A 27,437-nucleotide genomic window follows, 5' to 3' on the forward strand; every position below is an offset into this window, starting at 1 on the left:
CTGGATACGGATTTCCTTGCAGACAGTTTTGGGATTTGAAGAATCAAATTGCTCTCTGAGTCCCATTCCTGCACCCCCACAGCACACTGAACAAGAAAGAATGGTGCAATCTTCAAACTTACTTTTATCACTTTTAAAAACAAGTAGGGTTTTGTTTACGCACTATAATATTTGTGCATCATGTGGACTTCTGTTAGCACACAAATAGCAGCCCCCATTATTACAAGACTATGTTGAAAAGCAGTAACAATTATTGTACTTAGTGTACTTAGTGGCTTCTAGTAATATAATTTTGCCTGCTGTGTGTCTTAGTTCAAGTTCTGGTGAACATACATGGAAAAATGCATGTGAATCGTTTCATTTGGTGGTTGAGACGCAGCTCACATGCCCACTATGAATAATTATTGCCATTCTGGTTGATGTCTTTACACCTCTTGTATCCCATCCCATCCCATTTAACCTGTTAATTTACCCTCAGATATTTTCATTTACATCCCAGGGACTGACATGCCATGTAGTTAGTGGTGATCTCAGTCTTTTTCACGTCAAATCCACTAGATTTTGAATCTGGTAATGATTTCAAATTTAATTTTAAAGGGAAAAAAATATGAAGAAGAGCTTGAGAGTGTGAGGCAGACCCCTGAAGCCTGGGAAAAACATCTGGATTTCTATTCCCTTTATTTGTGTCATGCATGATGTTGTGATTCTTTCCAAGCTCCTTTCACGATGGAGTTACACTGAGCACAGTGGCAGCACAGTGTAGTGCAGAGCTGCCTTCCCTGCCAGCTGGGGGTCATAGCTCTGGCTCAGCCTTGGCAGGTTCCAGCCCCACAGAGCTGCGTGACCTCTCCCAGGAGCTCAGTGGAAGGGTGTAATTGCTTGTACCTTAGTGCTCAGCCCTTCCTAAGGACCATCCACACCTGCAGCAGGGCTGGTTTCCCTTCATTTTGATATCAGCTGACAACAGAATCACACAGAATCATGGAACTACCTGGGTTGGTAGGGACCTCAAGGATCATGTAGTTCCAACCTCCCTGCCTGGCAGGGCCACCAAACTTCCACATTTACTAGATCAGGTTGCCCAGGGCCCCATCCAACCTGTCCTTGATCACCTCCAAGGACGGGGCATCCACAACCTCCCTGGGCAGCCTGTTCCAGGACCTCACCACTCTCCTAGTAAAGAACTTCCCCCTAACATCCAACCTAAATCTACCCTCTTTCAACTTAAATGCATTTCCCCTTGTCCTGCCATTATCAGCCCTTTTGAAGAGTTTACTCCCCTCCTCGATATAGGTTCCCTTCAGGTACTGAAAGGCTGCAGTGGGGTCACCCTGTGGCCTCCTTTTCTCCAGGCGAACAAGCCCAGCTCCCTCAGCCTGTCTTCATAGGGGAGGTGCTCCAGTCCCCTGATAATCTTTGTTGCCCTCCTCTGGACCCTTTCCAACAGCTCCATTTCTTTCTTGTACTGAGGGCTCCATACCTGAACACAGTACTCCAGATGGGGCCTCACAAGAGCAGAGTAAAGAGGGAGAATTACTTCTCTGTCCATGCTGACCACCCCTCTCCTGATGGAGCCCAGGATTCCATTTGCCTTATGAGCCGTAAGACGCACTGCTGGCTCATGTTAAGTTTCTCATCTATCAGGACCCCTAGGTCTTTCTCTGCCGAGCTGCTCTCAAGGATTACTCCTCCCAGTCAGTACAGACGCCTGGAGTTCTTCCGGCCCAAGTGCAAAACCTTGCACTTTGCCGTGTTGAACCTCATTAGGTTCACCTGGGCCCACCTTTTAAGACTGTCAAGGTCCCCCTGAATGACATCCCTTTCTCCCTCTGTATCAACTGCACCACTCAGCTTGGTATCATCAGCAAACTTGCTGAGGGTGCACTCAATTCCCTCATCGATGTCACTGTACAAATGTTAAAGAGCACTGATCCCAAGACAGACCACTGGGGGACACCACTCGTTACCGGCCTCCACAAGGACATAGAGCCATTGACCACCACCCTCTGTCTGTGGCCTTTCAACCAATTTCTTATCCATTGTGTGATCCACTCATCAAATCCACATCCCTCCAATTTGGAGATGAGGATGTGGTGGGGCACCATGTCAAGGGCCTTGCCTTGTCAGGTCCAGGTAAATGACATTGGTCGCCTTCCCTTCGTCAGCCAACACCGTCACTCCATTATAGAAGGACACAAGATTGGTTAAGCATGACCTTCCCTTTGTGAGGCCGTGCTGGTTGTCTCAGATCACATGCTCATTCCTCATGTGATCCAGCATGTCGTCAAGGAGGATCTGTTCCATAATCTTCCCAGGCACCACAGTGAGACTCACCGGCCTGTAGTTCCCCAGGTCCTCCCTGCTCCCCTTCTTGTATATGGGAGTGACGTGACCCTTCCTCCAGTCATCTGGGACCTCACCTGACAGCCACGACTTCTCAAATATGATGGAGAGCAGCTCAGCAACCACCTCAGCCAGCTCCTTCAGAACCGTGGGATGCACACCATCTGGCCCCATAGACTTGTACTCATTCAGTCTCAAGAGGCACTGTCGGACTTGCTCTGCCCTTACAGTGGGGAGGGATTTATCTCCCTGGTCCCCTCATAGAGGGTTGGGAATGCAGGGCTCAGAGTCCAAGGTCAACAACCTTCTGCCCAGCCCTTGGATCGCTCGCCATTTGATCTGAAAAAAGAACTGGATGTTTCCAGGGCTGGTTCAACAGAAGGAGGGTTTGGTCACTTGAGGTGTGTTTCTCAGACTTTCTGCCCAGGAGGGTAGAATCTCAGCATTGATTCCTGCTATGGTGGCATGGCCCTCTTCCATCTGTCTCAGTGTGTGGCCTCTCACTGCAGAGCAAGGCATAAGAGTCTAGTGAATGGAAAGCTGCCAGCAAAGGGACAGTTCACCAGGAGTTAGCCTGTGCGCTGCAGGGGTCTGACCAGTGTCTACCTCAGAGTAGCAGGTTTGTTTGTTTCTTTCTACTGCCCATCCTTTAAAAACTAAACAAAACAAAACAAAAAAGAAAAACACAAAAAATGCAAAGTGAACTAATAGTCTGTATTGGAAAATCTCTTTGATTTTGTCTGCTATGTAATGAATGCAGCGAGTTCCAAGTCACATCTATGACCTCACAGCCTCCTAAAGTTTTGAGGAAGAGGGGTCATTTTTTGATGTGTATTAGAGGGTGAAAAACAGACTCTGTCCCTGTGCACGAGCAGGGTCTCCCAAGAGAAAGAATGTCGGCATTTTCATCTCTTTTGAAAGGCTTTTACATATCAGTGACCGCAAAAGAAAGGCTGTTGTGGTTTCTTAGCCTGCTAAGCTGTAAGCCTGGGGATTTTCCATCAACTCCCAAAGTTCAGAGAGTTGAAAATTTATAAGCAGCTCATTTTCCTATAAAGAACAGTCTGACCTCAGCAGCCAGAGCGCAGAGGAGTAAAACCGATCAATCTTCATGAAATCCAGACTGAGAGGAAACACCTCGCTACCCAGACTGAACTTGCCCCACATGACATTCAGTGGCTCAGTTTCAGAGGATAGGAGGTTTACAAGGGCATACACTTCACTAAGATCAGAATCTTTAGATGCCGAGAACTGAGGATATTTAGATGCCAAAAAACCTGTGAATAGGGTTGAGATTAAGAGGAGGGATGTGTATATTTGCCACTTGTCCTAATCCCATTGTGTGCCTTACTCTAAAGGTATTTTCTTGGATAGATAAATGTATAAGAGACATATTGGCTAGATAAAGACATAAAGATATACGAAGATTGATTTTTTTGGTTTGACTGAAGATTTTTATAGTTTGATTTTATGTTTTAATCCCTAATTGCAGACACCATTTAAATTTTGTAACTTTGCTATCATTCATCATGAGGTGCATATGTCAGAGATACTACCTGCGTACAGGGGTGGTGTATTCTGTTAGCTGTATTTGCCTTTTATTAAGCTGGCAGTAGATTTGTCCCCCAGACCTTGCCACTTTGATTCTTACGTATTTTCATATATATATATATATATATATAAATATATATATATATACATACACTCATACAGAATCATAGAATGGCCTGGGTTGAAAAGGACCTCAAAGATCATGTAGTTTCAACCCCCCTGCTATGTGCAGGGTTGCCAGCCGCCAGACCAGGCTGCCCAGAGCCACATCCAGGCTGGTCTTGAGTGCCTCCAGGGATGGGGGGCATCCACAACCTCCTTGGGCAACCAGGTGCGTCACTACGCTCTGTGCAAAAAACTTCCTCCTAATATCTAATCTATCCACGCTCATGAACAGCTATTTCCTCTCCTGTTCATGTGCTCCCTTCAAGGACTGGAAGGCCACAATGAGGTCTTCCTGGAGCCTGAAGCTATTTTTCCGAATAGTTTTGTCATGTTGTTCCTATGTCCAACAAATGAAATGTTACAGGGAATAAGTAAAGTTGTGAGAATCTAGACTTTTTAACACTGAATTCTGAGTCTCAGTAAACATTCTTTCCCTTCTGTCTTTTAAGCAAATAGAAAACATTCTCCCAAAGGCTGAACGTTTAACTTGAGCAGTATGGATGTTCACCTACATAAAAATCCAGCATTGTAAGGAAAGGACTATTTCCTCATTTAATGTAGAGGTGAACAAAGTCATTTTTTTCCCCAGAAGTTACTTGTTTTGCTCTGTTGATCTGACCATGAAAGCCATTTATATCTTGTAAAAAAGGCAAGCAGTTACATTTTCAGAAGGTCCAGTTTCCACTGGGAGTCATGCTGCTGGAAATGCAACCACAGGAACAGCAGCCTGAACTTTGATCTGTAATTTATGAATAATGTATTTTATCACCTGGAAGTACAGTGCAAGAAACACATTTCTGTCTAAACAGCAGATGCTATGAGAAGGAGATCTGAGAAAATAAAATCCAAAGAATCATAGAGTCGTAGAATGACTTGGGTTGGAAGGGACCCTGAGGGTCATCAAGTTCTAACCTGCCTGCCTAGGAAGGACTACCAACCAGATCTGGTGCTAGACCAGGTGGTTGCCCAGGACCCCATCCAACCTGGTCTTGAACACCTCCAGGGACAGAACAACCACAGACTCTCTGGGCAGCCTATTCCAGCACCTCACCACTCTTTCTGTAGAGAACTTCGCCCTGACATCCAATCTAAACATTCCCTTCTTGAGTTTAAACCATTCCCCCTTGTCCTATCACTGTCTACCCAGGTTGATTCTTTTCCTTTTTATAACCTTGTTTTTAATAAATGAGATCTCCTTGCAGCCTTCTCTTCTCCAGGCTGAACAAGCCCAGCTTCCTCAGCCTGTCTTTGCAGGGGAAGTGCTCTAGCCTTCTGATCATCTTCATGGCCTGCCTCTGGACTCTCTCCAACAGCTCTCTGTCTTTCTTGCACTGGGAGCCCCAGACTTGGATGCAGCACTCTAGCTGGGGCCTCAGGAGGGCAGAGTAGAGAGGGACAATCACCCCCCTGTCCCTGCTGGCCACCCCTCTTCTGATGGAGTCCAGGATACCATTGGCCTGCTGAGCTGCAAGAGCTCACTGTTGAATACAGTTCAACTCAATGTGTTCAAAGATGGAAAATGAAATGAAAGCATGAGACGTGCACTCTCATTTAAGTGCTCAGTGCCACCATTCTGGAAAAGTGTGCACTTTCTTGCGTAAATTTGCCTGGCTTACATCAGTTAAGCATAGCAGAGTGCTGAAAGGCACTTTCAGCATCGGGCACTACTGTAAGCTTCATGTGAAAAGCCTACTTAGGGACCTTACAGAAACTGAAATGCAATTCAACACTTACATAAACATTCTTTGCAATTGAGGTATTAGTCAAGATGAAAAATAACAAAATAGCACTTTTTTTGTAGGTGTAATCTCAGTAGCATCACTACCTTCACTTTGTCATTTGACAATACAGCTGTATCAGAAAGAAATGCATATGCTGTTTTGGCACCAAAACATGTAGCTAAATCAGTAATATGTAGATGACAAATAGCTCCATTTATGTTGTAATGATTAAATTATGCCTTTCAGACTCTGTGCTGCATAGTAAGTCCTAGGAATGTTGTTTTTATAGATGAAAACCTGAATATTTATGTAGAAGTACAATGGGAGGTAACATGACAGAGCTTAAATGGGTAGTACTTATAATTAAGGTGAATGGGAAAACTGTAATCCATTGTGAAAACCTATTTATCATGAAGTTGGGAATAGAAGTGGGATTAGACCTTTGATTTATTCTTTGTGTCAGTGAAAGCTTTGGCTAAATAAGAAATACAGCTGCAAGAAAAGCCAGATAATGTAAATAAGAATACAATCAGAATAAATACAATAAAATAAGAAATACAAATATATAAATATTTCTAGATATTAGGTTTAATGAATACTGAAGTAAGAGAAAATCAGAACTAAATCAAATAACTTTACAGCCAAAATAATATCATAAATCCTACTTTTATTTTTTCAAGTTTCATCACCAGGCAGTTGAATCATTATTAAAAAATGTGAACGTGTAAAATGCAGTTAGCTCTGAACACAAACTCACTCACAGATCAATCTTTTATACACACCAGATCTGCTGAAAGGTCTGCTGCCTGCTCTGAATATGCATGGACTCCCCTATTTACATGTTTCTGTGTATGCATGAAGGTGTGCTGGCTTGCATATCAGCTCATGCACCCAGGTTTAGTTCACCTTCTCTGTCCCTCCCTTTTCTTCATCAGGGTTATTTCTCCATAATGTCCTTTCAGAGGGGGGTTCAGTGCAGCTGGAAAGTGGAAAGCCTATGCTTCTTCCTTTGTTCCATTTCCACCTACAAAGAGAAAGGCTCTCTAACTATTCTGGGGTGTCTGATCTCCCTGACTATCCTAGTCTAAGTTCTGTGCAGCTTGATTGTTTTTGGAAAAAAATAAAAAAAAGAGGCATAAAAATTTGTAAGATTTGAGTATGTTTGGTTTCATTCTGTCAGGGGTTTGCTGGGGAACTCCTCATTTTCTCAGGCTTTGCTGCATTCATGTGTTGTGGACACAGGATGGGTGAGAAGCAGAGGAAATGTAGCAGATTTTTTAAGTGCTGTCAGAGATTAAAGTAATGTGGTCAGTAATACTCTGAAATATTCTGTAATATAATTCAAATCAGTCTTTCAGCATTAAGTTGTTAATTAAATCTTTCAATAGGCTCCTTGCTTTTCCAAACAGTAGTCAGAGAAAGTGATATGGTTGATTTATTTTATTTTATTTTATTTTATTTTATTTTGTTTTGTTTTATTTTATTTTTCACCAAGAGGTGTTAAGTTAGTTTGGACATATATTATGTATAGTTGGATGCCTGAGCTCGTGTTTTATGGTACATCTGAAATCCAGCAACACATTTCCATCATTAACTGCTAAAGCATATCTTTATGGTCATCTTTTTGAGTCCTCCCTTTCACATTCTCCTTTAAGCTAGTTTTACTTGGATTTGTTGAACAGAAGCAAAGGCTTCTTGGCAGCAGCTGTTCACTCTGCCAGAAGTGCAGACTTACTGGGGCTATGGCTGAGGGATGCAAGGAGAGACAGGCAGTCATTGATCACAGAAGTTCCCAGGCTGTGAGGGTTGGTAAGAATTTCTTAGCACTTGATGAGGTGGTTGAGCAGGACATTCCACAGAGAACAGGTTATCACTCTTCAAAGGCCAGTACACTGATTAAGGCACGAGGCATACGGATCTGGTATGAGGTAAACACTTACTTGGTCTTATCTCTAGCTCATCAATTCCTATAATAATTGAAGGCTATTATTTGCAGATTGCTAGGGAATCACTGTGATTGAAGTATAAAACCCCCGCAGGGGGAAATAGTGTCAAATGACTGAAGTCAGGACCCTGCAATAAGGTCTGAAATTGCTGAAGTTCTATTGATGAGAAGTTATGCAGTACCTCTAGCTAGCAACTTACCCATTAGCTTCTGGGGGCAATTAAACATAAACATTTAAATGAAAAACATATTGCATGGGGATATTGTTTGTATTTAGAAAATAATGTGTGTAATATATGCATTAATTATTGACTATTTCTCTAAATTGCAGTGTATTTCTATGAAACCAATTATCTCTCTAAGGATTGATTGTTGTTTTTAATTAATTTATTTATTTTTAATTTATGCATTATGGTAATCCAAGTACCATTCTCAAATATCAGCTTGGCATATGAAAGAAAAATCTCAAAGGTATTATGCTGAAGTATTCAGTTCAACAGCTAACTCCTTTTCTGAAAAGCACTTGAACAGCTTAATACTTTGGACAATTCCAGTAAATGATTGCTTCTCCTTTAAATACCTAAATGCTTTTTAAATCTGTTTGTTGAAACTCTATTTAATAGAATGACAGTGAGTGTATATGTCACGGAGAAGGAGAAGACTCTCCATCTCCAAGAGGATCCTTTGAACAGAGTTTTGGAGTCAGACTTAAGGAGTCAGGAAACTGTCTTCATGAAGTCACATCTTTCCTCTCCTCCTTCCTCCCACCTTTCTTTGTTTCCCTGGAAAGAAAGAATGGAATATTTTTTTCATGCACTTATTTGTGCCCAAGTTTGGATAGTGAGAAGACAAATGTAACTTCAAATGCAGATTTAACATGATTTTGGACAGCCATTACAAGTACTTTTACCAGCTACAATGCCTGTTAGAATCTTTCAGGGATTAAACCATCCCCACACAGCTTCTTGCATTTCTGTGTGTTGCTTAGGATTTGTTAAGATCTGGTTTCTTAGTCTGCCTTTCAAGGATGTGCTCTCATTTTTTGTTGCCCACAGCTTGAAGGCCTGTGGCTGCCTTAAAAAACAAACAAACAAACAACAAAACAACAACAACAACAAAAATGAAAACAATATCCATTGAGGGGAATGTGTCCCACACAAAGAAGGGAGGAAAGGAAGAAGAAACAAATGGAAAAGAAATAAAAGAACCTCAGTCTCAGCTTTTGGCAAAGAAAGAACAATAAATGACTGATTTGCTCTGACTGCTCGTGCTGGAGGACCTGATTTGTCTTGTCCCTGTTTTATTCTCCTCAGAAGAAAAGCAACTGCTTTTCTGTATTTGCAGTCTCCACTCAAGTGGCTGTTGAGACTGGAATAGCAATAAGATTACCTCCAGACAGAAATTCATTGAACAGGACTATGTGGGAAAGCTTGAAGAACTCCATCTTGGGTGGTAAAGAGCCAGGCAAGAGCTTATGAGCTTAGTTTTTCATCCCCTAATTTACAAATGGAAGTTCCCCCATTAGAGAGAGTTTCTTCTTCCAGGACTGACAGTGTTTTAAACTGCATGTGGTGCTCTGAGCTGTAAATCTTGCTTGTGCTGCCAGAAATGCACAGTAGTGCTGTATGTTTAGGTAGAAATCAAATTAGTTGTACCATCATTTGGATTGCAAACTCTCACCTTATTTTGCTTCCTGTATCTGCACAGTTTGGAAATGGACAAATTTCTGCAACACATATCAGTAGTAATTTTTCTGACAAGTAAAAACAGCTGGTACTGTATAGATTAGAAACTCTTCACTAAGTAAGTATCTAATAATCCTTATACAGTACATTTCTTCCAAATCATCCAGCACATGGAAGTTGTCTTGTAGTCTAGGACATAAAAATTGATGTCCTTTTTCAAATGCCAGTCCTGTGTAATAAATTAGCAGATATTCTCTGTGTGATACAAAGCAGTGTTAGCCAGGTTTTTGGATGTTATGATCAGCATACTAATGTCTTCCCTTGACCAAAGCTTTCTGGATAAGGTGAGCAGAGAAGAGGGTTCAGAAGCAATTAAAAGGTACTGGTGACCATTACTGTGGAGTACTGGTGGCAGTAGTCATGCCATGCTCTGACTCCCTCAGTGCTCCAGAAACAATGGTGCTGAGGAGGTGACTGCTTTCTGCTACCTCTGCTCTGCAGCTGGGGAAGCAAGTTCCCCATCCATAAGTGGACTTCAACTTGAGTTTTCCAGCACTCCCAGGAGATGCTGGATTCACAAGCTGTGCCTCTTTGGCTGCTACAGGCGTCCCCTGCAAGGACAAGCAGCAAAGCTCAAATGCTCTGTGCTGAGCTCAGCAGTGTAGTAGACTGCTTTCAGGCTTATACCTTGTGCTGGGAGGAGACATTAGGTATGCTTTTTCATTGAGGTATGGTTTCAAGCACAGTAAATTGTAGACCTCATCTTGGAGATGTGTTGTAGGTACCCATTCTGAAGCCTCAAATTCATGCATGCCTGCTTAAAGAAAGTATTTATTTTTCCTATTAGCTTTTGCTTCTAGAGAAGAAGGCTGTGCTTTCCTTGAAGGTACAGGGAGCTCTTCTGAAAGTTGGTCTGAATCCAGCTATTGCCAAGAATCTCTGTCTTGCTACCAGGTGGCTCTTCTTTAACTCATGAAAAACTTTTGCATTATGCATTCTGATTTGGCATGTTTCCTCACCGGAGTTGTTTGAGTTGTGCACTTTTGTCAAAATGTTGCTTTGCATTTTAAGGCTACAATTCTTTTGCACTTTAGAGAACCCTGAAGTGGCAGCATGCTGAAGAGTAAAGACAGTACAGAAGAAAGGATCTCTTTCAGAAACGCTTAAAGTTTCAGCTTTTCTTTGCAGTGAAAATACAAAAACAAACAAACAAACAAAAAAACCAACACAAAAAAGCACCAGTTATTTTCCTTAATAATTGAAAGAGCAATGAGAAAACTTTGAACATTATTTTTTTTGTCCATGCCTGGGAGAATTCAAGGCTGGGCTGGATAGGGCCCTGGGCAGCGTGACCTGATAGGTGGCTATACAGCCCACAGCAGGGAATTGGAACTGGATGGTCTTTAAAGTCCTTTCCAGCACAAGACATTCTGTAGTTCTATGACAGACTGTGCCTGAGTATATAGTATTTATTTTTTGTCATATATAAAAGTCTGAAACCACCCACGGTGAATGTCTGGTCTCATCAGATCAGTCATCCCATGCAATCTGAGAAATATTTTGTTATGCTCTATCTGATCTTTCACTATGGATATATTGTGTACAGACATACACGTTAAAATCCACAGCGCATGTTAGGTAAACCATATCAAGAACTGTCTTCTCAGAACTTGGATTCTTCCATGGCTGCAGCCAAAGGCCATGCTGGGAGACATTTGGAAAGTTGAGAGACTATTTTATGCTGTATAGTAAAAGAGTACTTCAGCAGACTGCAGAAAATGTGTCAAAATAGTCCCCTGAATTTCTCATATCTTACTGACTGAAGTCTTTTTCAGATGGCACTCTCAGAAAGAGAAGAGAAATTCAGGGAAATGATAAGAACAGAGCTGCATGCAGATACATATCTTGATGCTGAGAGTTTTCATTTTAAAGAAAAAGAGGCAATTATGTAAATGAAAATGCAGAGATAAGAATCTTGGGTTTAAATATTTTCTGCATCTTTAGACTTTATAATAAGAAAAGGGAATGCTAATTTACAAACTCTGGTATAACTCCTCTGCAGCTGCTAGTCACAAATTGTCCCTCACTCCCTGCTCTGCTTTGTGCAGGCAGATTCTCAGAAGCTGTGTCAGTGCCGAGCTGAACTTGAATCTTTGCATGGCAGGTTTGCTCCCTGGGTAATTAGGATAAGAAAGCCAGGGATCAAATCCCATTAGAGCACATTCAAATCAAAAACAATGAGCACAGTTTTCTTTGTATATCACAGTCTGTAATTCAACAGGAATTATCTAACCAAATCTGCAGAAAACCTTGTCTTTGATAAGTGTATTTGGAGTTACATTTTGGGTTGTTGCTTTTTAAAAAATTATAGAGCTTTTCATTATTGCATAAGATAAACAATCCTTCATCCTGATACACTTGAATTATTGAAGTTCTTGGTGTGCATTGCTGTTTAAGTTGTGCATTCCTTATAATGACTGAAAGTAAAATCACAGTCATTTGAACAGCCAGCTCTTAATACACTCCACAAAAGATGGCTTAATTCATAGGAAATGATGAACACTTCTCCCCTCCTCTGCAACCCAATGAAACATGATGGAGCAAACTGTCAGGAAAATGTACTGTAAAAACTTCAATACTGTACATCATACTCACCAACTGAAAAATATAAAGAATATAAATATATTCAATCTCTTAACGTCATACTCTTACAGTGAGATTACAGAACAAAGGAGGTGAGTTGTAAACTGTTTAACATTTTACTTGATACATTTAAAAGACAGCTGCTACATAGACATAGAATTTGTTGTATGAGCCCAGGCTTTGCTGCAGCAAATATAACTCATGTGGACGTGGAGAAGATGTAGATGTTGTTTAAGCCAGCAAGCATGTTGTTATGGGTGACCACTCTTCTGCTCATGGCAGTCGTCATCATAAATATAAGCTCCTAGATACAATTACCATTAAAACTCATCTATTCTGGACAAAACTGGACCAACATCACAAAGATGAAGCAGATAATTCATGCTCAGACAATAGAGAAACTGCTGGGAAAGTACAAATGCCCACAACTCTCACATATCCAAGCAATAGCCAGTAACTAGCTTTAGTAAGAAGAGGGACCCTGTGAGACAGTGATGTGAACAAATCTCTCTCTTTGAGACAAAGAGAAGGAAGGAGAGGGTGGAATTAAGAAAAGGAAATAGAAGAAGGACAAAAGGTTAGGCCTGTTGGTGATATGCTGCAATTAAGGCAGACTTTTTCAGCTGCACTGTTCCAAAGTTCAAGCAATTAAAGTCACTTGGTAGATTTTGCCCTCCTTGACAGAATGACTACAGGATTTGGAATCAGGGAACAAAAGGATCTGGGCTTTTGATACACTGCCTAGCTTGTTAAAAGCAGATGTGTTTGGTTAAGGATCTTTTTAATTGCAATTCAGTAGGCAGGAGCGTTCTTCAAGCTTTTCCTCTTTCTTGCATTTCATCATGACAGCGAAGAAAATGAACATCATGTTGGAAAGGGAATTTTATCTTCACTCTTGAGGGGGCTCAGCTCTGGCCTCAGTCAGAAGAAGTAGAGATCAGCATGGCAGAGCCTTGTATCTGCAGCTTTAACTGTTTGTTGATTTAGTTTCATAGATTTTAAAGTGATATCTATTGCATTTATAGATATTCAGGAGGGATGTCCTCTTGAATCCCTGACAGCATTTAATTATGATTGTAATTATAAAATGTCTCTGATCTCTATGGAGCATGAAAGGATCAATAGAGTATAATACAGCTGAAGAACAGAAAGCTCTTCTGGGTCACTGGTTATTTCTATCCCTGTTTCCCACCCTTCCTGCCCCTCAACTGACTGCTGCTCTTCCTGCTGTTGGAGATAGATATGAGGGGAAAAATTGTTGGGGTGTTGAAAACTAAGTGTAGCAGTGGTGCTTGTGACTATCAAATGATCTGTATATTTAGAAGATAGCATGACTTGCACTGGTTGCTGAAAACTAAATGAGAAGGTTTACAAATTTTATGTTAGAAGTAGCAGTGTAAAAGCACCAACCTTACTAAAGATGAGGTTGCCCATCATAATCCAGATGGAGGGTTCCAGGACAAAATTGACTTCTTAATGTAAAACTTCTGCTTTTCTGAAGTATTTGTACATTGACAAGTACTTGCAGTACCACACAAATTAATTTGCTGAGTTTTTATCTAATAATTATCATTTTCTTCAGTCTTAGAGAGATTTTTTGAGCAATTACTTTTGACTCATAGCATTTAGATCAGGATGTAAAGTATATCAGAAGTCAGCCATGTTCACTTCTAGGGTTCTGGTTTAAACTTTTCTAACTTCATTAGAACTTAGTCATAACTTTGCTCTGCTTAAAGCTTAGTTTTGATTTGTTCTCCATGTTGTTTCCATTTGCTCATGACTTCTACTGGATAAGTTTCTTAGGAGAGAAAGCTGGTAGCCCCTAGATAAGAATGATAAAAAAAATGATTAGTTGAGTTATGTGCTGATGTGCTGGCATCCTGCATGGACTTCTATATGGGAGTGGCATACAGATGATAGATTGAATGGTTCCTCCACCATAATGTGAAGTCAGAAGAGGAAGATGCTAGTACCTTTTCTACACTGTTCAACCTAAATAACCCAATCTTTATAGAATCACTACATCTCTGGTGTAACTTCTCCTGCTAAAATTCTCTATACTGAAGCAGGGTAATAGCTGGGATTTAAAATGTACAGAAGTAAAGCTGTTAAAAGCAGAATTTTTCTCCCATGTGAAAAAAATCTACCAAGGGAGATTTCAGCATTTTGAAATTACTTTCTGCTTTGAATTCAGAATCTAAGTTTTAGATGAGAACAGTTAATCCAGTTTTGTTTCAAGCTCAAACACTGAAATGGGAATGCTGCCTATCATTAACAAAATTGAAATAGTTTGCTATATTTAAATGAAACAAAAAAAAAAAAAAAAAAAAAAAAAAAAAAAAAACCAAAAAAAACCCCACTTTGTAAATATTTCAGACTTGTTTGTAAACTTTTTGGATGATATTTTGTGGGGGATTTTTTTTTTATTATTATTTCAGTTTTGAACATTTAATTTCATTATTTCAGAAAGCCACAACAGTAACTTAAAACATTATCTTTCTGCTGAGTCTTTTACATCGCTAGCACTTTTCAGTCACATTTTTTGTTTGACTTTATGCTGTCAAAATCAAAATTCTGCATGTCTTTCCTTGTATGCAATTGCTATCATTTACGTTTTCCTTCATTCTTACACTTCTTTCCATTAATTTTCCTATTGAAATCATCTGGGGGAGAGAGAGACTCCAAAAGAGAAAGGTGGTTGTGTGTTACTGTAAGAGATGTCCAACTATCCCAAACATTATGGAATAATGGGTGAAACTCCACTGAAGTCAATGGAGCTTTAAATATTGGCACCAACAGAAAATTTGTCCGTAGAGTGCAATTGCATTGTTACATCTTGAATGCTTTTCATTCTCATGATAGAAGTTAGTGAAAGAGACTCTTTTCAAGCACTCATGCATTTATTATTTTAAAAATCCATTTTCTCAAAGAGGTCAAAAGCTCTTCTCATCTCCATAGGGAGCCCATGGGAATTTTGGCGTTCTAGAGTACAGCAGGTATCCAACTGCATTAAAATGTTAATGCTGTTTTTTAACCATGCTATGGTTTTGCCATGAATCAAAAGTAGTGGAATTTAATTATTTTTTGAGTGGAAGGAAAAAAATTCCAGCAGGAAAAATGTCACATTAAAATCGGATAACTTCCAACTAATCTATAAAAGAAATTCCCCTTCTGAAAAACTCATAAACCCAATTGCTTTATATCACCAGTGTGATGCTATACTACTGCTTTTGTACTCTGTTTCTGCCAATGTTTTTGTTTGTAATACATGCAATAAGCAAATTACACATTTCCCCTAATAGCTGAATGTTGTTTTTTTTTTTTTGTTTGACTATTCAACAATGCTGGAGTTTCCCACCTTGCCTGTTTTGATACTTTTTATCTAAGAACAGAGAACAACACAATTATTTGTTATTATTTGTGCTCATTATTTTGGAGCCCTGAGACCTAAACAGCACCTCTCTGTGCAAAGCACTGTGGGATACTGCAGATAATCGCTGCCTGAAGAGCTTTTGGGCTGAGGCTCCCATACCCTGCAGCATGGTGGTTGTTCTGTGGGCAGATTATAAGCCTGGGCCATGTTCATTAAATTCGAGAGATTTAATGCTTTGCCCCTGCTCATGCAGGAAATCTGTGGCCAGCCTTGGAGAGGAAGCCAGATCTCCTGCATGGTGGTATGGCTCCCTCAGCTCCTGACCCATCTGTCCTCCTCTCTACTATATTGTTGGCCTCCAGTGCAAACAAGTCTGCCCAAGGAATTTTCCATTGAGTTCTGCTGTTGATGAGTTTCTTTCTCACCAATAGGTGGAAACTGACTGCCCGGTTTCTCAGGTGACACAAGGAACGGTTCTGCCATCCCAAATGAGGCAGGAAAAACATCATGCAGAACAAGGAATTTTCCATAAGAAACTGTACCATAGCAACTGACAAAGACGTTGAAGCACATTACACTTGCTCTGCTTGTTGCAACCTGTGCTTTGATGCAACAGGACATCAGAAAAGTGAAGATTTGTGTTTTTGTTTTGTTTTGCTTTTCTTTTGCTTACTTATTTCTTTGGCCAGGATAGTGATTGCTTTAACTGGTGCTGCTTGATCATAAAGAATTTATTGCAAAATTGTGTAACCTTTCCATATCCATCTCCAAGGTCTGTGCCAGAGCCTGTGTTCTGGCAGGCACTGCCATGCTATAGCTGGGGAGGGTGAGGGAACTACATCTGCAGACTTCCATGAGATCACAAGTTTTTGAAGCTGTAGGATCACCAACCAATAGGATGCAGAAATATTTCTAACAGGATAGCAGCTGTCTAATATGTGACACTAAAATAAAGTTGACTCACTAAGAAGTAGTGATAAATAAGCCAGCAAAAGCTGCTATCTGTTTTTACTAAGCACACCAAAATGAGGTTGTCTAATGTAATAGAAAAGAAGTTAGTGTCTGTGGCACTGATTTGGATACAGCCAAATTTCTGCTGTACTAGGAACAGCATTTGATCAAAATGTTGAGATTTTTGAAATCTCAAAGTCTTTGAAGGGCAGATGTTTGGCTTGTTCCATAGCAGCTGTAACAGGCTGTTCAAGATGAACAAATCTAAGTTAACAGGGCCTAAAATGCTTAAGTGCGAAAACAGGAAATCTGATTAGCACTACAAATCAGCTGAGGTCTGGAGATTCCCCTTCTGTTGAGCTGGGGCAGTTCAGTCATCTTCCATTTATTTCTGGAGTTTATACTTCACTCTACCCATACTTAGTCTCTCCCTTGTGTTCCTTTTCAAGCTCATGGGCAGTTCAGGCTTGTGCTTCTCACAGGAAATGGTAAACTCCACGGTTCTCCTCTCTACTTTATCTGCAGACATGAATTAACAGGTGGAAGGTACATTGTTCAGCACATCTGTTAGGCATGTGCTCTGTTTTCATACACATTAATTGCTTATCAGATTAGAAGGACTATATTCCTGAGGTAAAATGTACTGCTTTTCCGTGAGACTTCATGCTACATGTTCCCCTTGACGGCAGTGACTAGCCTGTCACTGATTTGGAGAAATTGTGTGGGAGTCCTGTAGACCTGGCCTTGAGCTAAAAACTGTTTACTGGAGCAAGTGTCATTACAGCTGTTTATAGCTATGACTTTTAGCATGCTTCATATGTGAAAACATCATACTCTGGGTAGCAGCAGGGGTAATGAAAGGTCTCTAGCCACTACACCTACTGTAACTAACATATATCTGGGTTGGTTATAAGCAAAAAGACTATTTAAAATACTCTGAATTTAAGAAGAGATTTTTCTCAGATATGGTCTGGATGCTAAGCTAGAGTAGACCTCATAGAGATGCAGCTTACCATTTTCCCCAGCTTACACAACTGGCATTTCTGATGAATGTTTGGCACAATATGGAGTAAAATCATTCCAGTAGCTCCTGTTCAGAAATCTTAATTGGTTTACACTTGTGAAGGTGTGGAAAGAAATCAAGAGCAAGTACTTTAAAATGTGGTTGTGGTATGTTAATTCCCGAAGGCCTGTTTATTTTTATCTGGAGTAGTACTTTAATGACTAACAACATACAGACTGGAATAAGGAAAGAATTAACTCAGTCAGAAGAGAAGCAGACATCACATATTTTCTTCCACATGTATTGTTGTCATTGTGTTTGTTTGTTTGTTTTGTCTTGTTTTAATTAGAGAGTGCTCTGGGTTTATTAATTGCTTTCTTCAGAAGTTTCTCTTTGTGACTGTTAATCTAGAATGATCTACTGAGTTTCCCAGTTTACATTTTGTGAGTGATAGTGGAGTTGGTTTCACAGCTTACAAGGTTACACTGAAGACAGTGGAAGGGAAACAGAGCTGTTGAAAAATCCTTTTTCTGAATGTTTTTTTTTTTTATTCTAGTTGCTTCATTTTTGTGTGTGTTTAATGCAGTTAAACTTTGAGGAGGTCAGAATCAGATGTCTGTAAAAATAAATGAAAGTATTTCTTGCATTCTTCTCTAGATTTTAAGGTAAGACAGCTGTAAGGAGTTTCTAACATTGTTTTCTAAACACCAGTGTAAAACACACACACTTCGTAGCTTTGTAACACCGTGCAAATAGAAAGAAATTCATCTTCAGAAGAAAATACTATGAGGCAGCTAGGTAAGCACTTTTGGTCTTATTTTGTAGGTTGGGAAAACAATGATGAAGGGATTCACTCAGAAGAAGTGTCTTAAAGTTGTTTGCTGAAGCCCTCATGACAAATGCCTTTCCATTTCTATGTGTGTCTGTTGAGGTTTCAGAAGTAAACAGTGTTGCCTCTCTGTAGTTTCTGTGTGAGGAAAAATGCAAATCAGTATGGTTATTTTTGCAGTTAGAGCCTGTTATATTTTTAGAATGTGTGGCTGAATTACCATTCTCATAAAGAAGAAAATGTTAAAAGGGAAGAACAAACGTGACAGAAGCAGTGGTGAAAACAGCACTTTTGCCTTTAGGTTGATTGTGATTTTTATGTAGAAAATTCCATTTGGGAAGAATATAGGAAAATTTCCAGGGCATGTAGGGATGCAACAAGGAAAGCTAAGGCCCACTTAGAATTAAATCTGATGAGAGTAGTCAAGGAGGACAAGAAAGGATTCTGTATGTCAATAGCAAAAGGAGGACTATTGAAAATGTGGGCCTGTTTCTGGGTGCCCTGGTAACAGAGGATACTGAGAAGGCAGAGTTACTGAATGCCTTCTTTGCTTCAGTCTTTACTGCTAAGACTGCCCTCAGGAATCCCAGACCCTTAAAATAAGAGATTCTGGGGATGGGAGGACTTCCTTTTGGCTGAGGAGAATCTGGCCAGAGATTGTCTAGGCAAATGCAATGCTTACAAGTCCATGGCCACCCATGGGATGCATCCATGAGTGCTGAGGGAACTGGCAGAAATGACTGACAAGCTGCTCTCAATCATCTTTGAAAGGTGATAATTGAGAACAGGAAAGGTGCCTTAGGACTGGAGGAAAGCCAGCGTCACTCTAATCTTCAGAAGGGACAAGTAGGAAGGATTGGGAAACTACAGGCCAGTCAACTTCATGTCCATCCCTGGGAAAGGGATGGAACAGTTTATTCTGAATATCATCTCCAAGCAAAGTAGAAGAGAAGATCAAGTATTCAACTTGAATTCACCAAGGGGAAATCATACTTTACTGATTTGGTAGCCTTCTGTGGTATCAAAACTGAGTGGGTAGATGAAGGGAGAGCAGTGGATGTTGTGTACCTTGACTTCAGCAAGGCTTTTGACACTGTCTCCCATAACATCCTCATGGGTAAGCTTAGGAAATGTGAGATAGATGAATGGACTGCTGAGATGGACTGAGAACTGACTTACTGGCTGAACTCAAAGGATTATATCAGCAGCACAGAGTCTAGTTCTAGACCTCTAGTTAGCAGTTATCCTAGAGTATCAGTACTGGCTGTGGTCTTGTTCAATGTCTTCATCAGTGAGCTAGACAAAAGGATAGAATGCACCCACAGCAAGTTTGCTGATGATATGAAGCTGGAGGAGCTAACACACCAGACGGACATTCAGAAAGGCCTGGACAGACTGGAGAGCTGGACATAGAGGAGATTCAGCAAGAGCAAGTGCTGAGTCCTACATGTAGTGGGGAATAATCATATGTACCAGCACAGGATAGGGGCTGACCTGCTAGAAAGGAACTCTACAAAGAAGAACCTCTGTGTCTTGGTGGACAACAGGTTGGACATGAGCCAGCAGTGTGCCCCTGTGGCCAAGAGGGTCAACGGTATTCTGAGGTGCATTAAAAAAAGCATGGCCATCTGGACAAGGCAGGTGATCCTCCCCTTCTACATTGCCCTAGTGAGGTAGGTCTGGGTTCCCCACTTCAAGAAAGATGGGGAACTTGTACAAGTCCCCCATCTTCCTTGAAGTGGGGAACTTGTAGAGAGGGAGGGTCACAAAGTTGATTAGAGGCCTGGAGCATCTCCCTTATGAAGAAAGGCTGAGAGACCTGGGACTGTTCAACCTGCAGAAGAAAAGACTGATGCGGGATCTTAACAAGTGGAAGGAGACAGGCTCTTCTCAGTGGTGTTCAACCACAGAACAAGGGGCAGCAGGCATAAACTGGAACATAGGTAGTTGCATACAAATATGAGGAAAAACTTTACTGTGGGTGCAACAGAGCACTGGAGCAAGCTGACCAGAGAAGTTGTGGAGTTTCCTTCTCTGGAGATATTCATAACTCACCTAAGCACTTTCCTGTGCAATGTGCTGTAGGGAACTTGCTTTAAGAGGTAGGTTGGACTAGATGATCTCCGGAGCTCCCTCCCGATCCCTATAGTTCTGTGATCCTGTATGTGGGAAGATGTTGGAAAAAATAGCTAATAAATCTTGGAAATGATCTATAGTTGATTACGTTAGTTTCTGACTCTTTGTTTTCTCTTTAAAATTCTATCTAGAAGAGCAGATTAGAAAAACTGTGACCTGGAAACAGCTGGATGACCATTTTATTATTTCTGGGCTACCAGAAGCCAAGCATCACAACTGCCTAATTGGCTTAACAGAAGTTCTTCTCAGGTGCAATACATCACCCTCCTGCTGGTGGCAGTCTTGCAGGAAGCAATGATTAGTTGACACTGGTTGTGAAGCAGTCTATTAATCTACCATGGTGACATCCTGACTGTGGGGCTGAATAGTAACTCACGCTTTGTGTATCTCAGTTTTAGTTCAGTACAGGAGACACATATACCAACAGTCAACACCCATTTACTTAGCTGCAAGTGCCAGCTTTGAGCAACTAGAGAGAAAAATCCAGCTGTGACTTTGAGACAAAAAAATTCACTGCTGACAATGAAAGTGATGTGATTTTTAATACTTTCTCTACCGATAAGCATGTAGGGTATTCTCCATTACAGATGAATAAGTATAGCAGCCATTTGTGTCGGTTACTGCTCAAAATGAATATATAAGCAACTGGTACTTATCTGCTCTGTGAGAGAACTTGAAATTCAGAAAGAACAGGAGAAAAAAACTAACATTATGTCTGTCTTGCTGTGCAGCTACAGTTTCTTTAAACTGTTCTGTAATGTCTTGGTGTTACAGTAGTTGCAACACAACAGACTTGCTTTTTTAAAAAGCAACAGTCACAGAGAAGCTAAGTGAGAAAATAACTTTTCTGGCCAATGCATTTTGATTTCTCACAGAGGCTCCCAGGACATTTGCATTCACTTCAGGATGCATGTATTACAGAAGATTCAATTGTAAGTACTTTCCAAGAATAAAGAGTACAAGGGGGAAGGTGATTGTGATTTATGCTGACATCTATTAAGCTTTTATGGAAGATCACACGTGTATACTAGCTATCATCATAAAATTAACTGGTACTAATTGGTCAAAGCTGCCAACTCAGTTTGCTTATAACACTATTTTTTAGGTCATGTTCATTATACTGACATAGTATGTCAGACCCTGAATAAAGTTCATTCAGCCATTTATGATGCTCTTCTTCTTGTTGCTCTGCTATGTGTATGTGCTGCCATCAATGTGGGTTCACATCTCTGCCAAGACTGAGTCTGTATACTTTGGGAAATATATGTCTCATGTATCTGCCTAGTGGTCTCTTCTCCAGCACCAGTGGGTTGTGGGAGGGCACCCTTTGACTGAACCTTGTCTGGTGTTTTCCTCTTTCTTGGAAACTGACAAGAACAACATGTTCAAACACGTTCCCTTTTTTTCCCCCTTTTGAGGCATGGAAGTAAGGGGAAAAAAATAAATAAATAAAAACAGAAAGAGGCTGTTACTGAGTTCATTATTGTGCTATAAATCAACCAGTAAACTTCCATGCATTTTGCTGTATTTGGGAAGCTCCTGTTCCTTAGTGACAGCTGCTTGGCTCAGCACACTGTAATTATCAGCTCAAAAACAAGATGCTTTTAGGCGCTGAAATCATAATGGCAGAGACTGAACTTGTCTTCAACCTCCTCATGGGCCACAGCTCTAAAAGATCCCATTTAGTGTGTGCTTGATTGTGTAGTTGCATTTGATACTAGGCTCTGCCAGTTCATTAACACACTAGACCCTTTAGGAAGCTTTTACCCTAAAGAAATATAGGTCTTTGTTTTTCATTAGCTGCTGATGTATCATACAGTTACTGTTTGATTAATGCATCTGTGTTAACTTTCTTTCTCTAAAATAAAGGTTTTTTTGATATATGGGAGGGAATTTTGTACATGTTTGTGAAACTTTCCAAAGTTCTTATTTAAACAGAAGGAACCTGGCTGAGAAGCAGACCTGCTAACCTGCTGGATGTAGTTAAACTGAGTGCTCTCTGTTCCTTCTTTATGTCCTGTCTCCCTTTCTTTGATTGCTGGCTGGACAGAGGGGCTGCATGTCAACGAGATGACTGACACCTGCTGTCAGCAGCCACAAGGACATACAGAGCATGAGATTACCTCTGATCTGCTAAGAGGACAACGGGTTCTACACTGTGCAGACTATTTGCAAGGGACTGTGTGTAGAGCAGACTTCATCTCCCTCAACAAACTTGTTCTGACAAAGGAGTCTTTTTTATTGGTTTGAAATGTAGGAAAATGTAATTTTAGCTGACAAATATCCAGAGCTCAAGAAAATGGAAGTAGACTTCTCGTACTCCTTGCTAGGCCTTGCTAGGTTTGAAAATTTAAGCATGTACTGTATTTGTGTTGATATGAAGGAAGATTCCCCCCCCCCATCCCCTTCCCAAGAACATGCAACAAGATAAAAGAAAAGTGATATATCATTGTAGTCCTAACCCTGAAAAACCTTAATCGTGTTCTGTTTTGCTGTTTTGTAAATCTTTTGCGACTTCATTTGAAAGACCCGTAAGTGAGAACTTGAAGAGCCATTTTTTGGAACTATTACAATGTAGTAATCTTCAAACTGCTTAGTGGCTGTGGTTGAGCTTTCTAACACAGGAGTAAAAATGAGTTTTCTGGATGTACTTAGCGTATGTATGCTTCTAGTTGTATCTGCCTTTTTTAACAGTAAGAACGGAAGTTCTGAAACTGTGACAGAGGCCAATGAGGAAAAGCCATCTGGAGATGTAAGCCACTGTAGATGGCACACCATCAAAGAGGTGTACCAGCCTGTCAATGAAAGGAAAGCAGAACAACAGTAGCCTTGCCAAGGAAGCACTAAATGCTGAACTGAAGAACCGAAAGACAATACATCTGTAAGAGACAAAAACCTACTTTCCATGTCCATCCACCTTTTAAGATGGTTCTGCTTGTCTCTTCCATTGTGTGGGTTTTTCAGGACAGATAATGTTCAGTGCTAACCCATCTGTGACCCCAGATGAAGGAGGAAAAGGGCAAAATGAAGTTCTTTACTTTTCAGTGTATAGGAAAAGTCTATAGTCTTCTTTTTTTCTTTTCTTTTCTTTTCTTTTCTTTTCTTTTCTTTTCTTTTCTTTTCTTTTCTTTTCTTTTCTTTTCTTTTCTTCTTCTTTTCTTCTTCTTTTCTTTCTTTCGTCGTTCCTTTGCTTTCCTTTCCTTTCCTTTCCTTTCGCTTTCCTGTTCCTTTCCTTTCCTTTCCCTTTCCTTTCCTTTCCTTCCTTTCCTTTGCCTTGTCCCTTTCCTTTCCTTTCCTTTCTTCGCTTTCCTTTCCTTCCTTTCCTTTCCTTTTCCTTCCTTTCCTTTCCTTTCCCATTTCCTCTTCCTTCCTTTTCCTTTCTTCCTTTCCTTTCCTGTTCCTTCCTTTCCCTTTCCTTTCCTTTCCTTTTCTTTCTTCCCTTTCCCCTTCCCTTCCTTCCCTTCCCTTCCCTTCCCTTTCCCTCCCTCCCTTCCCTCTTCCTCCCTTCCCTTCCTTCCCTTCCTCCTCCCTTCCTTCTTCCTTCCCTTTCCCTTCCCTTCCCTTCCCTTCCCCTTCCCCTTCCCTTCCCTTCCCTTCCCTTCTTTCCCTTCCCTTCCCTTCCCTTCCCTTCCCTTCCCTTCCCTTCCCTTCCCTTCCTTTTTCCTTTTTTCTTTTTTCTTTTTTCTTTTTTCTTTTTTCTTTTTTTCATGGGAAATCTGATCAAAGCTCAAGGATGTTCCTTCTCTTATTTGTTTGCCTTTCTTGATGTTACCATGTCTTTTGTGAGTCCTCTTCAGTCCAAAGAAATTAAAACATGGGTATGCTGAAGATTCAGCGTTCCTCATGGAAAGCCATACAGTATAGTGCAGAGCTCTGGCAGGAGCTCTGAAACTGAACAAAAATTACTAGAAAAAGTGTAAATAGTATTGTTTAAAAGTGGTGTATAAAAGACTGAATTTTGTTGTGCTCCTTTGATATCTTCTCTATTCTTACAATTTCCTTTCTTACTCAATTAGCTATAACAGAGCAGTCTTACCCATCTAAGATGGCAAGAACAGGTGCTGCGATATCTTTCAGTAAAGTAATTCAGCAAAAGGTGATAATTAAGTCTGTATTAGTAATTAACTCTTCTGTCCCCTTTCAGGAGATGAAATTTGGGACTGTGAGCCAAACACATAGTTTACTCTTGCACTGGACTGAAAGGCTGGATTTGGTTTTCACATTTCTTTTTCAGAGGCCAAAAGTAAAATCCTCCTGTTCTCCTCATATTGAGATACTTAATGATTTTCTTTTCCTTTTAAAATAAGAAGAGAAAAGTAAAGCAATGATGCATACATAAAAAACGAGGCAATCTCTTTTGAATTGCACCTTTAAGCCCACTTAGCCTGGAATGTGGCTAAGTCCTTGAATGTGTGATACTTCCTTCAGGTCCTGCTTCCCAGACTGTCATCTTGGGATGCTTTTCAGATTATGCTGTTTCTGAAAAAAAGAGGTAGAAAAGAGTTAATGCTTTGAAGATGTTATGTTTATTAGCTCTTCTCGCATGCAAGCATCTATTGTACAGGATATGCTCCATGGTACATTCCTATCCTTTGCTGAGTGCTTCTCTTCCTGTGGCTCAAAGGATCCATAAAGATTAGTGTTGTGCTGAGGGAAAGATTTCCTGGCCTGAGCTAAGAGAAGGGTGGTGATGGTGAGATCATTCTCGCCAGCTAATTTAAATGTACAAGGCAGACAAGATTTGCTACAATAAAATAATACTAGTGGACATTTTATACTGCAACTCCTGCACAGTAGTCTTTAAGTTTTGTTATCAGTAACTTTTTGGGAGAAGTGCATTGAGACTGGTATTTACAGTCTCTGATACCATCAGAGCCCTCTTACAGTATTTACAGTGCGTGTGCTTATGCAAAGGCAGAGTTTGGTCAGCCTGCGAGGATTTAAGTTGTAAACAAAGCCACTGAAAGCTACAACAGTCACAGATTTATTGGGTTTATCATCAAATGTATCTCCTGACAGTTAGGAAATTCCTGGGGATTATGCCATTCTAATGAGTGCTTATAGTTTTTTTCATAAGTGTCTCCGGCTTTTCTTCCAAGGAAGACGTCAGCCCATGGAATTACCCCCTTCAGCTTGCCTATTAAATAACTGAAAGACTGGGAAAGTCACTGATAGCTATGCAGACTGTTTCAGAAGCCATGTTTGTAGTGGTAAAATGAAAAGATCTGAGTGTCTCTCTGACCTAGTAGTTCCTCTGTGGATAGTTTATGTTCTGTTTTCCATGTCCTCCACTGGTATCTCTGATTTGTGTTATAGTACATAAGAAGCAGTTTTTTTGTTGGCTTATTTTAGTTTCATTAAAGAGATTTGTGTCTCAAATATAGACTATCTACATGTAAACTGCTTGCTTGTTTGCACTTTCAAGAGCTGGATATTGATCTTTCATGAGGATTGGTTGCTGCTATATGCTAATAACTAAGCTGCAGCACCACACAAAAAAGGTATACAAAATGATAAGTAATAAATGTTGTATGGGTTAAGCACATCAAATAATCAGAATATTTTCAGAACTGAGATTATTTCTACGCACAAGTAGTTCTGACAGGCAAGTATTTGTTGTTGTTGTTTTTTTTTAATTTAATTTAATTTAATTTAATTTAATTTAATTTTATTTTATTTTATTTTATTTTATTTTATTTTATTTTATTTTATTTTATTTTATTTTATTTTATTTTATGAAGTTGGTGGTTATTAATGCCATGTTGTTATCATATTAGAGAGTAGATATCACAGTGTGCCAAAATTTCTACTCTGCCAGTAGCACACAGGGCTGTAGTGATGCTGCTGCTGCAGAATCCAAAGGTCATTGGGCTAGACTTGCTGTCTGCTGTCTGTAGTGATTTTGTATCTTCATGCTACATGATTCTCTCTGAAATTCCACCCTGCCTTTTATGTGAGTGACAAATGCTGTACAAATTTGGTGTACAATCTAAGCAATTACTCAGCCATTTACATCTTTTTTTTTTTCTTTTTTTTTTTTTTTTTTTCCCTAGCAGTATCTTAGAAAGGTCTGATTCATAGTGATTGCAAGAAAAATGATAGGAGTACATAATGAAGAAACTTTTTAAAATGTCTTTCTATGACAACTTGTGTCACATCACAAATCTTATCTGCTGTTGCTTTTTTCTCATGCAATTTTAAATATGTCTGTAATATTACCTTGTCTGGTTATCTGACATCTTAAAGATCCTTTTTCTCTTCTCTAGACACTTTGAACAACAGACATTATCAGTATGTTCCACGTGTGTACCACTAGTGAGATTTTTAACAGTATCTTGGAAAAGAGTCTTAGCAGGTGACTTTGGTGGGCATGCAACACTATGGAATCCTCTAGTGTTGATAGTTCAGTGAGCAGTGGGGATGGAGCCTGATTGCTATGGCTCTTACTGTCCATCATGCAGTGCAGCCCCTCCGTAAGAATAGAGATCTCTCTTCTTCTCAGTTCTTTTCATAAGCTATGTAAAACTATATCTGAAACTGGCATTTGTGATACTGCAGCTGAGCAAGGTGTTCACACTGTGAGACATGCTCATTTATATATGTCACGTAACTTTGTAATTTTTGCATTTTTTTAGGAAACATATACTTAAAAGGACTAGTGTGATTGTTGATGTACAAAAGGAGCTGATTTAAAGCTTGTATCACAACTCAGTAGAAAGTGATACAAGAATTACCTTCCAGAACAGATAAAATGAAAAATAATAATAATAATTGGAAACATCAATATTTTTAAAGGATATTGAAAATTATTCCACAGAAGAGCTATAAAAATGACTGGCAAACTGGAAAAAATGCTTATCTGAGAAGGGCTTCGGTTTCTTTGCCTTACCAATAGCAAGAATAGTATCAGTATTTTGTGATGTCTCCTGAAACTTGAGGGAGGTAGATAGAAGCCAGATAAGCTAAAAATTAAGAGGGAACAAAAAAAACCAAAAACAAACAAACAAAAAAAAAAAAACAAAAAACAAAAAACAAAAAAAAGGAGGTCTGCATTTTTATTAGCAATGAAAATGATTGCGCATTAGGGGAAGT

The 27,437-nt window shown here is 40.0% G+C and overlaps 1 protein-coding gene across 5 annotated transcripts in view; it reads left to right on the forward strand.

The window, feature by feature from the left end:
* Window positions 1–27,437, forward strand: part of NTRK2 (neurotrophic receptor tyrosine kinase 2) — a 205,584-nt gene that overhangs the window by 123,491 nt on the left and 54,656 nt on the right. Inside the window, exon 15 of one of the 5 annotated variants that reach the window (XM_015849249.2) lies at window positions 15,858–22,233. The exons of 3 other annotated variants lie outside the window; for them this stretch is intronic. In XM_015849249.2, coding sequence (XP_015704735.1) covers window positions 15,858–15,868 — 11 coding nt within the window. In that variant the 3' untranslated portion in view covers window positions 15,869–22,233. Of the gene's footprint in view, window positions 1–8,780; window positions 8,890–15,857; window positions 22,234–27,437 lie in introns of those variants that run through there. One more of the 5 variants, XM_032441164.1, reaches the window with a different exon arrangement.

The sequence above is a fragment of the Coturnix japonica genome, chromosome Z (assembly GCF_001577835.2).
Source record: "Coturnix japonica isolate 7356 chromosome Z, Coturnix japonica 2.1, whole genome shotgun sequence".
Taxonomy (NCBI): Eukaryota; Metazoa; Chordata; class Aves; order Galliformes; family Phasianidae; genus Coturnix; species Coturnix japonica.